The sequence below is a fragment of the Rhinolophus sinicus genome, chromosome 15 (genome assembly GCF_057876585.1).
Source record: "Rhinolophus sinicus isolate RSI-liver-muscle chromosome 15, RSI-T2T, whole genome shotgun sequence".
NCBI lineage: Eukaryota > Metazoa > Chordata > Mammalia > Chiroptera > Rhinolophidae > Rhinolophus > Rhinolophus sinicus.
Window position 1 is genome coordinate 51788889 of NC_142515.1, and position 15200 is coordinate 51804088.

Sequence of the window (15200 nt, forward strand, 5' to 3'; positions counted from 1 at the left end):
CTTTCACATACCAGTCAAAAGAAGACTGAACTAACTGATCTGACTTTGTTAAATGCTAGGATACCTAACAGGTGACTTTTCAGTCACTTAGATCTACAAAATACCTTCAGTTTTCCTGTATACAGATGCCCGTATTTGTATAAAGTCAGAGAAAAGGAAACTGTTTTATGAAAGTAGGGATGTGTGAGCTCTTTTTGTGATCAGCCTTTGATTGCAGACTGGTAAATGGTACATGGATGGGAGAAGTGTGATGAAGGGATATTTCTTCCCCAGAATGCTTTAATTTGCATTTCTGAAGCACCTTTAAGCACCTTTTATAGAACTCCCACCGTCTTCCACAATTTTGGTGTTATCCATTGCACTGTTGTTAGATGTTTGAGTTGTTTCCGGTTTTGGAGAAATTGTGAACAAAGCTGCTCTGAGTGTTCCCGTACTTGTCATCTGGTGCACATGTGTACAGGTTTCTTGAAGGCGTACACCCAGGAATGGAATTGCTGGTTCATAGGCAGGACGGCATTTATCTTGGTTTATGCCTGCTGTCCCAGTGTAATTATTAATAAAACACCTTTAATTCTCCAAAGTATCTGCATTTGGATGGTGAGTTGTATGGTCTCCCTAGTCACAGGGTGAGGCTTGTCACCAACTTTACTAGCTAACAGTCAACTGTTTTCCAAAGTGTTATACCAGGTTCCACTCCCACCATTGGTGTCTGAGAGTTCCCATTGCCTGTCCTCTCCAACTGTCTTGGTTAGCCTTTCAAATTAGCCGATCTGGTCAACTTTGCATTTACCTGATTAGGAACCAGACTGAACAGCTTTTCATATATTTGTTGGCTATTTGGATTTCTTAATTTGTAAAGTGCTGTTCAAGCCTGCCCCCTATTTTGTTTTTCAAATTGGGCCTTGTGTCTTTTATTGCTATTTAGGAGTTATTTGCTCTGGAATCAAATCCTTTGTCATGTGTGTATGTTGCAAATAAATGCCTTCTTCCATTCCGTGGTTTGCCATGTCACTCTCTTTATGGTGTCTTTTAAATGAACAGAAGTTCTTAATTTTAATGGAGTCAAATTTATTGGTCTTTTCTTTATGGTTAGTGCTTTTTGTGTCTTGTTTTAAGACTTTTCCTACCCACAGGTCAAGTAGATATTCTCCTATGGTGTATTATCTTTTAAAAGCTTTATTGACCTTAAAAGATGTATGATTATGAGTAAAATACACTCTTCATGACCTCATTCTCACCATTCCAAATCTATTTTTGTTTTTTGTTCACTTTCTGCTGTTCTCTGTCTTGAATTTTTACTTCTCTGCAACTGTAACTAAGAGCCAGGTGCCGACTTCTCTCTTAGGAGAAAATGGCCATATAGACAGAAGTTCAGCCAGATTAGATTTTACAGGTCTCCAGCTGACTGTATTGCCCTTTTTCCTTTTATGAGCTAGCATTTTATAGTGTTCCTGTTATGTGTCTGCCACCATCCTTGGTTCTTTCATATTTGTTATCTCAATTATTCCTCTTTACAGTTCTGTAAAACAGGGACGTATTCTCATTTTTACAGATGAGAAAACTGAGACATTGATTAAATAACACATCCAATATCCCACAGTTTAGGTAGCTAGCAAAGTGCATACTTGATTCCTGAACTCCAGATATATCCTATCATAGCACACCTCCTTCTCGCATAAGATTCCAGAACATGTTTGATAATATCTAAAACCAATGAGAATAACTTTATTTTAATAATAACATGTCCTAATTAAAGCACACACAGAGATAATTATTGTGAAACTGGATAAAATTATTGATCTCTCTGTGTATAAAAAATTAAATTTTAAGTAGGTAAAGTAGTAGACAGTGGACTTTAAGTGGTCCTTGGATGGGCAGTGGGGGTTCTGAAAGCCCTTGAAATTGGATGCAAATGTCTGTATGTACATGCGTTCATTTTAAAAAACATCTATAATTTTCTTGAGATTCTCAAAGGGGAACCCTAATTTATTTTCAGGCTATACTGGATATCCTGTTTGAAGACATCTGTGATAAAGTTAAATGATCTGTGTTTTCAAGATAATCTTTTACAAGTTAAGATGTCAGATTTTTTCTTAATACGTTGTTCTCAGTCTTTGTCATTAAAACCTGGCTGAAGCTAACTTGTAATTATGAAGAAATCTAGGATTGAATAGAAATATTCTAAGGTCAAAAAAAAAAAAAAAGACACTCTAAATTTAGTTTATTATTTCTTAAGCGAAAGTGCTTAGTTATAATATCATCATTACTAATCAGTGTATCCTGGCTCCAAAGGCCTGATGACTTCAAATGACTTTTCATCTTGTCTCTAAAATCCTCTGTTTTACAAGGGATCAGATTTCCTGTGAGGTTCCTAACGGTGTGATTAAAGTTTAGAGACTGAAACTATTGAGCACTTAAATGCAGGGCTGACTGTGTCAACCTAATTCATGGGCTTCGCCAGGAGATTTGGGACATGTCTCTACTATAATTTATGGTGATGATATTGAAACTAATCTTTGCTAGGGATTATGGAAGCCATAATAGTTTATTGATGGTTCCATTATTGTTTGTTGAAGCAGATTTACACAATTATAGTTTAATGACATAACAAGGATATTGTCAACTAGGAGAGCATGACATGAAAAATTAAACTTCCAATTAATATAATATGTATTAGTTGAAATGATAATTTTCACGGTGATTTAGCCTCTTAGAAATCCTTGGAAAACATTATTAGCTTATGAATTGAAGACTGTCTATGTTAATTAGTAGTGAGAAAGAACTTCGTATTATTCTAAAAAGAATTCAACTAACATTTATTGAGTGCCTGCTCTGGGCTTGCTGCTGAGTTAGACTCATAAATATAAGTTAAACCAGATTGATGTTTGGAGAGATGAAATACTGGTTGCTTTTGTTTGTTACTTCAGTCATCCTACCCTCCAACCTTTACTGGATGGTTACTATTGCCAGCGTGATTCAAGCATTGCACAAATCTGTGTGTGCATACGCGGGCATGCCACGGTGCCTTATTGTGTCACTACTCCTGCAGTGGCTTCCTGTTACTCCAGCTATCATGTTTTCATGCCTCAGCCTAGCTTTTGTCACAGCCAACTTTATTTTTTATTCTTCTTCCATACATACCCTCTCTAGGCATGCACATGGACTCCGTGTCCCTTTTGTGTGACAGTTCCTTCTTAGCTTCTGTGCCTTCTAGATTTCCTTCATTCATTCACTGATGAGTTCATTTAGCAAATAGGCATCAAACCCCTCTTATGTTCAAGTTGTGGTCCTGGGAAATCTTGGGACATACCAAGGTGAATCAACTATGAATCCTGTTCTTAAGAATTTTACAGTCTATTAAGAAAAATGAGATCAGTACACAAATAAGCATAACACAAAGTGGGAAGTGAATGCTAAAATAGTAGGAAAGCTAAAAGCTTCCTGTAAGACAAAGAGTAGTAGGCTGCTAAGAAGCTGTTGTCTACATGGGGTCATGAAGGCTTTGAATTTGGGTGCTGAGACGGCAGTGATTCAAGTTGTGCCGTCTTTCAAGGGCTCATCCCTCCAAGGGCTGTTCTGCCCATCCTCACACAGCAAGGTGAAGTCATGGTTGTTTCCAGACCTTTCTCCTTTCTTTGAAGTGAAATCTCATGGAGAAGCCCACTGTGTATAGAACAGTTGAGGTGGAGGTGCTTTGTTTGGTACAAGAGGTTAATGGTGGTCCTAGCGTTTGACTCACAAGAGGCACCGGTAGTGTAAAGCCCAAGGCACTTTCTCACAAGAGATCCAGGGAGCCTAGTTTGAAAACCAGGGGAGAGACAGGAAAGGTTTAGATTTTTTTTTTTTTTTTAAAGATTTTATTGGGGAAGGGGAACAGGACTTTATTGGGGAACAGTGTGCACTTTCAGGACTTTTCTCCAAGTCAAGTTGTTGTCCTTTCAATCTTAGTTGTGGAGGGTTCTGTTCAACTTCAAGTTGTTGTGCTTTCAATCTTAGTTGTGGAGGGCGCAGCTCAGCTCCAGGTCCAGTTGCCGTTGCTAGTTGCACAGGCATGTGCCCACCATCCCTTGCGGGAGTTGAACCGGCAACCTTGTGGTTGAGAGCCCACCGGCCCATGTGGGAATCGAACCGGCAGCCTTCGGAGTTAGAAGCATGGAGCTCTAACTGCCTGAGCCACCGGGCCGGCCCCAGGTTTAGATTTTAACCTCTGAATTAAAGTTCTTCATGACTTAGTGGTCTGAGGTCTTGACCAAGTCAGGGCTAGTTTTCCTTTTGCAAAATGGGCAACAATGCTATCTTTATCTTGCAGGGTTGTTTTAAGGTTTCCTGATAATCCATGTAAAGTGCCTGGCTCACAGTAGTTGTCAGAAAATGGTTGGTGTTATTATGGTTCAATTTAGTGCTTTGTTTCTTAAAAAAGAATTGACTGAGGCAAAATTCATATAACATAAAACTAACCATTTTAAAGTGAACAATTCAGTGACATTTAGTACATTCACAGTGGTGTGTGACCACCACCTTTACCTAGTTCCAAAACCGTTTCATCAATCCAAAATACCTCCTCCCCCACCCCGGCGCGCGCGCGCGCACACACACACACACACACACACAAGGCCCTACCAATCCGTGTTCTATTTATGGATTTATCTATTCTGGGTGTGTCATATATATAGAATTATACACATAACCTTTTGTGTCTGGCTTCTTTCACAACATGTTTTTGTGGTTCACCCACATGGTAGCATGTATCAGTATCAGTACTTAGTTCCTTTTCATGACTGAATAGTATTCCGGCGTATGGATATATACCACATTTTGTCATCTGTTGCTGGGCATTTGGGCTCTTTCCACGTTTTGTCTATTGTGAATAGTGCTATCATGAATATGTGTATATGTACTTATGTGAGTCCCTGTGTTCAGTTCTTTGGGGTATATACCTAGAAGTGGAATTGCGGGGTCATAGGGTAGTTTTATGTTTAAGTTTTGAGGAGCCACCAAATGGTGTCTAATTACATCTTACCCACATAGCACCCCTCAGAGGGCTGCACACCCACACAACATCTTGCTAAGTATTTGTTGGTTGTTCTTTGATTAGTATTTATAACCTCACCTCCCAACTCACATGTTTTGGGCCTCCAGCATTGATTTTAGGGGAAATAGACTTGCTAGTTAACCAGTTTCACCATGTGGACGATGTTTGATGTTGTCAGACAGCCGTTATTTGTGAACCGAGGATGCTATTTTGAGCAACTGTGCCAGTCTGTGCTGGGTGGTTATAGAGGGAAAGAAGTTAATGTCCCTTTCCGTAAGCAGTGTACGTTCAGTTTCAGAAGATACTGTTAGGATTTGTGGATCCTCACCCAGTTACATAATAGGCTGTGAAAATATCCAGGAGCATATAAAAGTGAGAGGGCTAAAAATAACTGTTAGCAAGTAAAACTGGAGATGACAAAGGAGTAAACTCTATTATTAATCTTTATTTTTTCTACCACTGTTTTTGGCTCATCCATAATCTCATGACTCGAGTGTTATGACATTGATTTTGAAACAACACACAGCTTTAGTAAAAGCTTGGAGGAGGCTTCACATACTATTTATGATCCAGGATATATTTTGACTTTTCTTATGCTGACATGAATATTTCTGAATAGTGTTGATATTTATGTAATAGTAATGAAGCCAAAAGCTCAGTGTCGGACTAAGCATTTCTCTAGATCTGTTTAGAATGGTTTGAAATGAATGGTGTAAATAGTGTTTTATTATAAGCCTGTATGATACAACCATATAATTTACTGATATTATTTTGTAGTTAAAAATAAAACGATTCAAAACCTCAGAAAATAGAATAATTTAATTTGATGTAGCAGGAGTCCCCAGAATTAATTTGGAATGATTCACTCACTTTTTGGTAGACTTTTAGTCCAACTTTCAAGTTTTTATAGAAAAAAATGAAAAGAGAATAATGATTTTTAGGATTGAACTGATAGAATGTCCTATCTTTGTAGGAACAAATCCTAGTGCTCTGAAAAAGAGAAGTTGTGGGGCTAATTCCAAATTGGGGGCGAAAAGCCATTTCTGTTTGGCTTTTGAATGAATTAGGTATTTTTTTTCCCTGTAGATTTGTCTTTCTAGTTAGATACTGCTTAGACTAAAATTAAATTGGTTTTCAATCTATTCTCTTAGCATATCCCAATTTACAGTGGGGCCAGTGGGATCTCAGAAACAAACCAGCATAGGATTAAAAAATTTGCAGTGGATAATATACAAAATGGATAATATACATGTGTTTAGTTGAGAATTGGCTACTGATAAGAGACTTCTGATTTTGCTCCTCTCCTAGCTGTGTATGTGTGTTAAAAAACACTGATTCTGCTTATAGCAAAGAGCTGCTGAGTTACATCTGCTTCTGCCTAATTAACTCCATTGGTTGGTGTCAGATGAGAGCTAATTTTGAGATTAAATTGAGTGGGGTGTAGTCTCGGGCTGAGGAGGGGAAGAAGGATCTAAGGTTGCTTGGTTGTTTTGTATAAGATAACTTGCAGTTATTCACAGGGTTGTTTAAAATTTATTTACTTTTTGTCTCTGAAGTAAAAATGATCAGTATTGTCCTAAAACATGACTTGTGTGAACCCATACTTACGGTTGTGGAAACTGGTACCTCCTTCTCTTAGGTGCAGGTATTGGCCATATCTTAATGGTCCAATCAGTACCTAGATGCCAGGTGACCTTTGGGACAAATACTGAATGTTGCCTGGGAAAGTTAATACTGACTTTTAAACAATGTTTGATTCTTCACATCCCCTCCCTGCCCCCCCCCCCCCACCCCGAAAAATGTTATACCTACCTGGCTATTTGAGTAATAGTGGGATTTTCTTTTTCATGATGAGATTCTTTCTTAGGCTCTATCACAAACCTGTATTTTAACACTTGGAGAACAAGTCTGATCTTAAAGGAGTGCACATTTTATCTCTCTAGTCAGTTGCTCTGGGGCTTCATTTCTTGTCCCGGTTCCCCTGTTCTTAAATATTTTTTACGTGTATGAGAAAGTTAATGTATCGGTGGATGTAGTGTACTCATCACTCATTGCAACTCTGTGTAGTGAGTATAGTTGTGGAGCCATGGGTGGTGCTGAGTTGAGGGGACGTCCTCATGCCCACATTGACAGTTACTTTTTTTTCTTTTGGCAGATTTGCCTGAAGATCTGGACAATCTTCTTTTTTGTCATGGACTGTTAAAACATTTGGCGTTCCAATTCTGGTATTTTTCCTTATTTTATTATATTTTTAAGATATAAAATGTCAGTCTTCCTGAAATGTGTCGGTAATAGAGATGAATGATTCTTTTGATTATGGGTAAGGATTGTGGTAACTGCTTGTCATGAAGGTATATTTTTAGTATTTATTAGTTATGAAATGTATTTTGTTTTAATGTATGTTTTGTATGTTCATTTGCTTGTGTAACCGAGATGCCTGTAAGCAACTTTGCAATATAGGATACTTTTCTGTGACTTCTTTTCCTGCTTCTTACAGTTGTATTTTGTGCAATCAAATTAAATTAGTTGATTCAGCCTGAATAAATGATGAAAGATGAAATAATTACTTGGACACAGTGAAATGCCTTCTAATGAAATTTTAGCCCAAAACCATTTTGGTTTGGAAAGACCAGCTTCCTGTTCTAAGCTTTCTAACACAGAATGATTCCTGTACTTTATCGTGAAAGTGGTTGCGCTCTGAAAGCCAATGATTTCATTCCTAAACACACCATGTTCCAACTCTAACATTTTTGTCAATGATTTATATAATGACATAGAGGGAAGTGCTTATTAGATTTGCAGATGACAGATGACAGAATCAAAATTCAAAACAATCTTTAATAGGTTGGAAGATAGACTCAAGCCAACGAAATGAACTTGAACTGTAATAAAATTTAAATCCCAGCATTTAAATTTGCACAAGGAAGGGGATGGAAAGACTTGACAGCCTTTTTGAAAGAAGATCTGGGGTTTGTAGTTGGACGGCATGCTTAGTATGAGCCAGTTGTTACGAAAGTTCACGTAACCTTGGATTGCATTTATAATTGGATAATGCGGGGGCAGCCAGTTAGCTCAGTTGGTTAGAGCGCATTGCTCTTAACAACAAGGTTGCCGGTTCAATCCCCGCATGGGCCACTGTGAGCTGCGCCCTCCACAACTAAATTGAGGCAGTTACTTGACTTGGAGCAGATGAGTCCTGGAAAAACACACTTAAATAAATAAAAGTAAAAAAAATAAAATTGGACAATGCCTGAGCTGCCAGACTTTAAGATGGACATTAGCCACTAGTGAGCAACCCAAAGAAAGAGGTGCTTGGAAACCATGCGATATATGAAGTGTTAAGGAACTGAGAGATGAGTGGTCTAAAGTGGGCTGGAGGTAGAATGGGGTTTGACTGGAGTGGTTTTCAAAAGATACTTGTTTTGAAATATTCGAAAGCTGGTCATATTAAAGAATAAGAATTTCTTGGGGTGGCGGGTTAGCTCAGTTGGTTAGAGAGTCGTGCTAATAACACCATGGTTGCTGGTTCGATCCCTGCATGGGCCACTTATGAGCTGCACCCTCCTTAAAAAAAAAAAAAAAAAAAAAGAATTTCTTGAGATTGTTCCACAGGAACTAGGACTAGTGGGCAGAAGATAAATTTTGGCCTCAGCGAGCAAGAAATACAAGTAGAGCTGTATAACAGTGGCGTGAGCTGCCTCAAAAAGCGACACGCTCTCACTTGCTGGGTGTATTTTGAGATTTTATGGCTCATCTGTAGGGATATTGAACAAGGGATTGTTTACTGGAATAACTAGAGGTTGGACTGACTGAACTCTAAGGTCCCGTCAGCCCCAAGTTTCTGAATCTGAGGGGGAAAAAATGGGGTGAACCTATAATTTACTGATGAAAAGGAGGGAGAGTCCTTTTTAAGTTGCTTCTTTCAAACTGACTGAACAAGTGTAGTTCAATGGTTCAGTGTTTTAGCCACAGAATCTTTGTGAGCAAATGTCATATTCTCCAGGGTATCTGGCTGAAGTTTTGAGGAAAACATTATTTTCCTTTTTAAAGGTACATTAAATCTAAATAGCCAGAGATAACTTTAATTTTGTATTTTGTGAGACGTTTTTCAGAGTGTGTATGTAGACGTCACATTTGATGGAAGTGATGACTGTATATTGAATATTAGATACTGTGTGCACTTAATTCTCTCACCAATCCTCTGAGGGATATGTTATTATTGCCCTACTCCCAGGCCAGGGCCCTTTCTCCCGGTGCTCTTTGCAGGTGTACTCAATACCAGATTAGAGATCCAGGGTGTTTTTATGTGCAGGAGGAGGCTCTCAGAGCAATACCACTGTCCACCTGGAATCAGATTTGTATGAATCTTCCTTATATTAAGCTAACTAGGTACTAAGATACCTAGAATGCTACATTGTTTAAAAGGTAAAGGGTTATGTTACTATGTTAGTTTCAGTTTTCCAACCTGTTGGTTAGAGAGTGTCACAGACCCTTTTCAAAAGGATGGGAGAATGTGATTCTATAGAAGTGGCTAGATGGGAAATTTTCTTATGAGACTTGAGAAATATTGTATCCAGCTGAAGTAGAAGAATCAGGATTATTGCTTTTTTATAAGTTTTAAGATTTCTTAAGTTTAATGTACTTCCATCAAATTTTTTGTATCATAGACTAATTCTTTGATGTTGATTATATGTTTATGATAGACGTATATCTTGAACCACCTTCATGTAATTGTATTAATTTCAATAAAGGTTAACCATTAAATATATAACTTAGATGTGATCTCTTAAATGCCCCATAAATGATTTCATATAAATAACAAGTGGAAAAAATCCTAAAACAAAAAATTCTTTCTCAGACTTAGACCCAATTTCTGATTGGAAAATATAGTCATTGTGGCTTTGTTACATTATACCTTCCTGTCATTACTTCTGGGGTCATTTTGCATCAGAAAAAAAATAATATTAAAAGAATCCTTTTCGTTTATTTTTAAAAGTTCTCTTATTAAGAGCCTTTCTCCCTATTTATCCTTTAAGGTCTTGATTTCCTTGTTCAAGATGTTCTTCACCTGAATGCAGTCTTTCCTGTTGGTGAAATAAGACAACTATCAACACTGCCTGTTTGTTCTCTTTTTAATCTCTTAAGGATGGATGTTTGTAAGATGTTGCTTAGTATGGTCTGGAATACTCTGCCCATTTATTGAATTGTAAGTGACTTTTAAATGCGCAAGTTCTGTTAAATACAAGGAGAACCTCTATGGGTAACTTTTGTATTGAAGAAGTCATTTGTCAACCATGGTAAAACTTGCAAACCCACTTTATACAGAGTGGATTCTTGAAGCTATACAGAAAATAAAAAAGCAAAAGCAAAGGCCCTCTGAAGAGAGAATCTGCCATGCAGTCAGCACTTCCCATGGGTTGGATAAGAAGACCGTCTCTGAACAGCTGGAACTCAGTGTTCAGGATGGCTCCGTTCTCAAAGTCACCAACAAAGGCCTTGCCTCCTATAAGGACCCAGACAACCCTGGGCGCTTTTCATCAGTTAAACCAGGCACTTTTCCTAAGTCAACCAAGGGGTCTAGAGGAACATGCAGTGATCTTCGCAATGTGGATTGGAATAAACTTTTAAGGAGAGCAATTGAAGGACTTGAGGAGCCAAATGGCTCCTCCCTGAAGAACATCGAGAAGTATCTCAGAAATCAAAGTGATCTCACAAGCACCACCAACAACCCAGCCTTTCAGCAGCGGCTGCGCCTGGGGGCCAAACGTGCAGTGAACAATGGGAGGTTACTGAAAGACGGGCCGCAGTACAGGGTCAACTATGGAAGCTCAGATGGCAGTGGGGCTCCCAAATACCCCAGCGCGTTCCCATCCTCGCTCCCACCTGTCAGCCTTCTACCCCATGAAAAAGACCAGGTAAGTGAAGAGAGAATGCCAGTGCATTCTAAAGATTGCCCATTTGACTTGTACAGTTGAAGTTAAATTCTGTATGGCCAAAAGTTCTGAGTGAAGTTGGATAACATCAAGTGTTTTGCCTGAGAGCACGCTTTCGTGTTTTGAAATGTACATATTGACTTATATATAAAGTGTTCTATAGTGTTTTATAGCGTATTGAGGGCTTCCTCATCGGTCAACTAAAAATTTAACGTGACGATTATGCGATTTGTTTTTTAAACTTTAGTTGTTAACCTGTGAGTGCTTGAAGGGACCATGATAGGTAACTTGAATCCCCCTTCCTCAAGGCAGGAGCACATATACGTAGTCTTGAAAATCTAAGAAAATCCACTGTATGTTTTTCTCTTTTATCATTTATCTTTATTTTTCAGCTTTATTGAGTTATAATTGATATTTTTTCTCTTTATTATTTTCAGAGAAGAATTTATAGATTAATTATTTTTTATTTTTATTTTATTATTTTTTAGATTAATTATTTTAATACTGGAATTGTTTTAATATGTGACCTAAATCCTGTCTATTTCAATTTGAAGTCATTTATTATTGTCTACTTCTCAGTGGGTGAAAGTGAATGTTTATTTTGTCTCTTTTCTTACACTCTGGTGTTTCTCTGGGCCTTCTGTTATTGCTGTAGTGTTTATACATATATAGAAGATATCGCCCTAAGTTAATGCTACAATTGTAAGTCTTTGGTTGAGTAGGATTTCCCTTTGTTTTGTTTCAAAGCTATTGAAATTACTGCCCAAACGATAACCAAAGTAGAGTCACAGCAATTTGTTTGTAATAATCCAAGCCCTTCAGCTTCAGGGCTTGTAGTCTGTCCTGTGGGCCAGTGGATACGTTGATACCAGTTAACTTTTCATCTTGTAAACCATTACCCATTGTTGATAGAAAGGGTAGTTGTACTGTTAACTGCATTTTTAGAAGTGATGGAAACACACTGTTAGGAACAGTTGTGCTCCTTCCTGATGGTGTGTTTTTCCTCTTTGGATACTGCCAACCTAAGATAGACCCTGCTTCTCTCTCAGGGCTTTAAGCTGATAGGGACCCAGCTCTATGAGCTAATATAGAACCCTAGCATTTATACCTTAACTATATTTTTATTTTGTTACTTTTTCGGGACATTGATTTTTGTGCTTTGGTGGTATTTGCATATGTGTAACTAACCCCAATTCTTTGTGAGAGAATGTGGGCATAGAGAAAGAAGTAAAACTGTGAAATTTTCTTTCCATTAATAACAACATTTGTTTAAAAAAAATATGCATCACGTGATTCAAATCCTAATTCTTGTGTCTGACACAGCCACACTAAGCACTTCTGTTTCTCATTAAATATTTTTATAAAAGCTTATACAGTGAGGAGATTCCTTAAGGGAATATAGAGTCATTTCTTGATGGATTTGGATATCTTTGTTTTTAAAATATATACATTACCCTAAGGTCTATTAAGGTTTGATAATGATCAGGTACGTGGACTAATTAAGACAGCTTTAGGCAGTTTAATAGTATGTTTCAATTATTTTGTGGTCCAGGGGATATTTTTCCTTGTGGTAGAGGAGTCACTACAAATTTTCCACAGTCCCTTTCCTATCCTTCTCTTTCACCTTGCCCACCATTTCTTGCTAACCTTATCATATTTTTTTTTCATACAGCATCTGTACAGAAGTATTTTTAGTCTAAAGGAAAATTCATGTCCGAAAGTGTCTAGGATTGAGAACAGTGTAATTTATTGCTTAGCATGCAGTTGTTCGTGCTCTTTTTGTGATGTTGATCTTTAAATTGTCCAGTTAGCATCATCATATAAGGAAAGCTTGATGAAATTTTTACTTGATCAAATTTGGAGAACAGTTTTATTGAGTAATCATAATCTAATTCTTAAAAAAGAACAAATAAAAATAAATGAAAATCAGGTCAAGTCAGTTTGGCTACAGTGTATTATATTGTTTTGTATTGTATATTACAATAGCATTTTTCCTTGAAAAATGTAGTAAAAACTACAACATAATATATTGCCCTTAGAGATTGCAAGTGGTAAGTAGTTTAAAATCATGTAAACTTGCTAAGCAAATGTAATAGAAATTCTTATACAGGGTCCACGAATAAGCTTGGGGAAGGTAGGTCACAAATCCCCTGGAATTGAACTATGATGTGTATCCACGTGTTTTTCTGGGGTCAGGGCCTATGGTTTTTTTTTATATCAAATTCTCAAAAGGATCCAAAATGTTAAATAGCCAATGTGAACATTTTGTTTGTACTGTAGAAAATATTTTGAGTTTCTTACTCTAAAACCATAAAATGTTAATGATTATTCTTGCTTCAGCTGCTGAACTTAGATCTGCATGTAGATTGGTTGTACTGTTGTTTCTTGTATATGGACTTTTTCTAATATATTTGAAAGACAGATTATCATGGCTCTTGTGCTAGAAGAAGTCCGTGGAGTTTGCACCGTGGGAGGACATTTATGATATAAATAGCAACTGTTTGTACAGCGGTAATCTCAATTATAGTTTAGTCAACTGATGTCTTTCAGAGAAGCTGTTATTCTAGTTACTTTTGCTGAGCAGTTTCGTTTAATTGTAAAAAAGAAAAAAAATAGTAAAAATAAGAACTAACATTTTTTAAGGGTTAAATCCTGGCACTATTCCAAGTGCTTTACATTCATTATCTCCTTATCACAGTAACTGTGAGGACCATAGATTATTATCCTGATTTTACAGATGAAAAACGGAGGCTCAAACGCTAAGTAATTTGTCCAAGGTCACATATAGAGCTGGTGAGTGGTGACGCCAAGATTGTAAGGAGACTGACTCTACACCTCTTCACTGCCCGGCTGTCTACTGGTCCGCAGTGGTGGCTTTTCATCAACAGTAAAAGTATCTCTTCCAGTTCTGCAAATGCTTAGAAGCAGTTTTCCCTCAACAAATAGATTTCTGGCATTTTAAATGTGGTAGCTGCAATGAGCCTACTACAGTTTTTAAAGCACATACTATTTATAATACTAGCAATATGGGAAGGCAGTAGGGGAAATAGTAAATCTGTGTCTAATTAGATTTAACATCATCATCATTCCTATGCATGACTGCGAGGAGGAATACAATGCAAGTTAAAATAGAAGGGCTCCTTTCCTTTCTGAAATGTAATTGCACATCTTCTGATAGTCTAGAATTCAAATTGGATATTACCACACTGGCTTCTTAGCATAACTTCTTTGTATTTATTTAAGAAAGCTCTCTTTGGTGAGGTGATACGGAAATGAATTAAACCACTGAAGATAAAACTTTATCTCTGACTTGGTGAGGGAACTCCTAAAGGATAGTATTAGTGTTTCTCATTAAGTGGTAAAGCTCAATTAGGTCAGATTGTGAGGACTTTGCAAAGTCAAATATTCTAAGAGAGACTTTCGTCGTCACAGACTTTGTAGCATTAGGATTCCATTTGAACATTTGGGCTTTAGCATTTTTATAAAATCCCTTTAGTTCAGTTTTAAACAGTTTCCTTGCTATTTCACTTCATTGGGAATATCTTTCTAAAATTTATTAAGTGACAAGTCTTGGTATGTTTCTAGTACAGTACATAAGATATGTGAACTCTCATTCTAGGCTACTGTAGTTGGAAAGGGAGACACTAATATTATCAGGTAGGGCTTTTGATTTTTTTCTTTTAAGAAATGAAATAACTATTAGAATCTTACAAAAACATTCAAACGTAAGTGCAAAAGCAATGTTGCTGCCAATAAGAAAAAAAATCAAGGTGAGTTTAAAAAGGAGCACAGATGATCAGAAATGGGGCTGAGAGACAAAAGTGGTGGTCTTGGCTTGTTCAGTTGTTTTTTTCTACTTTCCCCCCACCTCTTTTAGGGAGATATTGTATTAGGATTTTTGGCAGTGTTATAGGAACTGTTTCCATAAATAGAAGGTTAATGTACATCATACATCAGTTTTTTTTGTTGTATACGTGTCATAAATTAAAGAACTTTATCTTTAGATTTTACTTTCTTCAGTTTTCTCCACTCTGTCCCCTAATCTCAAGGCCCATCATCCCTGCCCTACAGAGACACCCACCCCCGACCTTCTCCCTGGGACTTTTCCAATCGCCTTTGTTTTGTGAAGGACCATCCACTCCTCGATATTGTTCTTCGATGGGGCACGCTTCCAGAGGTCTCTCAGCCCTAGGGGAATCATTTATAGTCTCAGACAACTCTGCATCTTTTTGGCA

At 37.4% G+C, this 15200-nt stretch overlaps 1 protein-coding gene across 10 annotated transcripts in view; it reads left to right on the forward strand.

The window, feature by feature from the left end:
• KAT6B (lysine acetyltransferase 6B) overlaps positions 1-15200 on the forward strand; it is a 176109-nt gene that overhangs the window by 3833 nt on the left and 157076 nt on the right. For all 10 annotated transcript variants that reach the window (XM_088792069.1, XM_019745942.3, XM_074339632.2 and 7 more), the window contains exons 2-3: positions 7188-7257; positions 10069-10947. In XM_088792069.1, the coding sequence (XP_088648195.1) occupies positions 10327-10947 (621 nt within the window). In that variant the 5' untranslated portion in view covers positions 7188-7257; positions 10069-10326. The remainder of the gene's footprint in view (positions 1-7187; positions 7258-10068; positions 10948-15200) is intronic.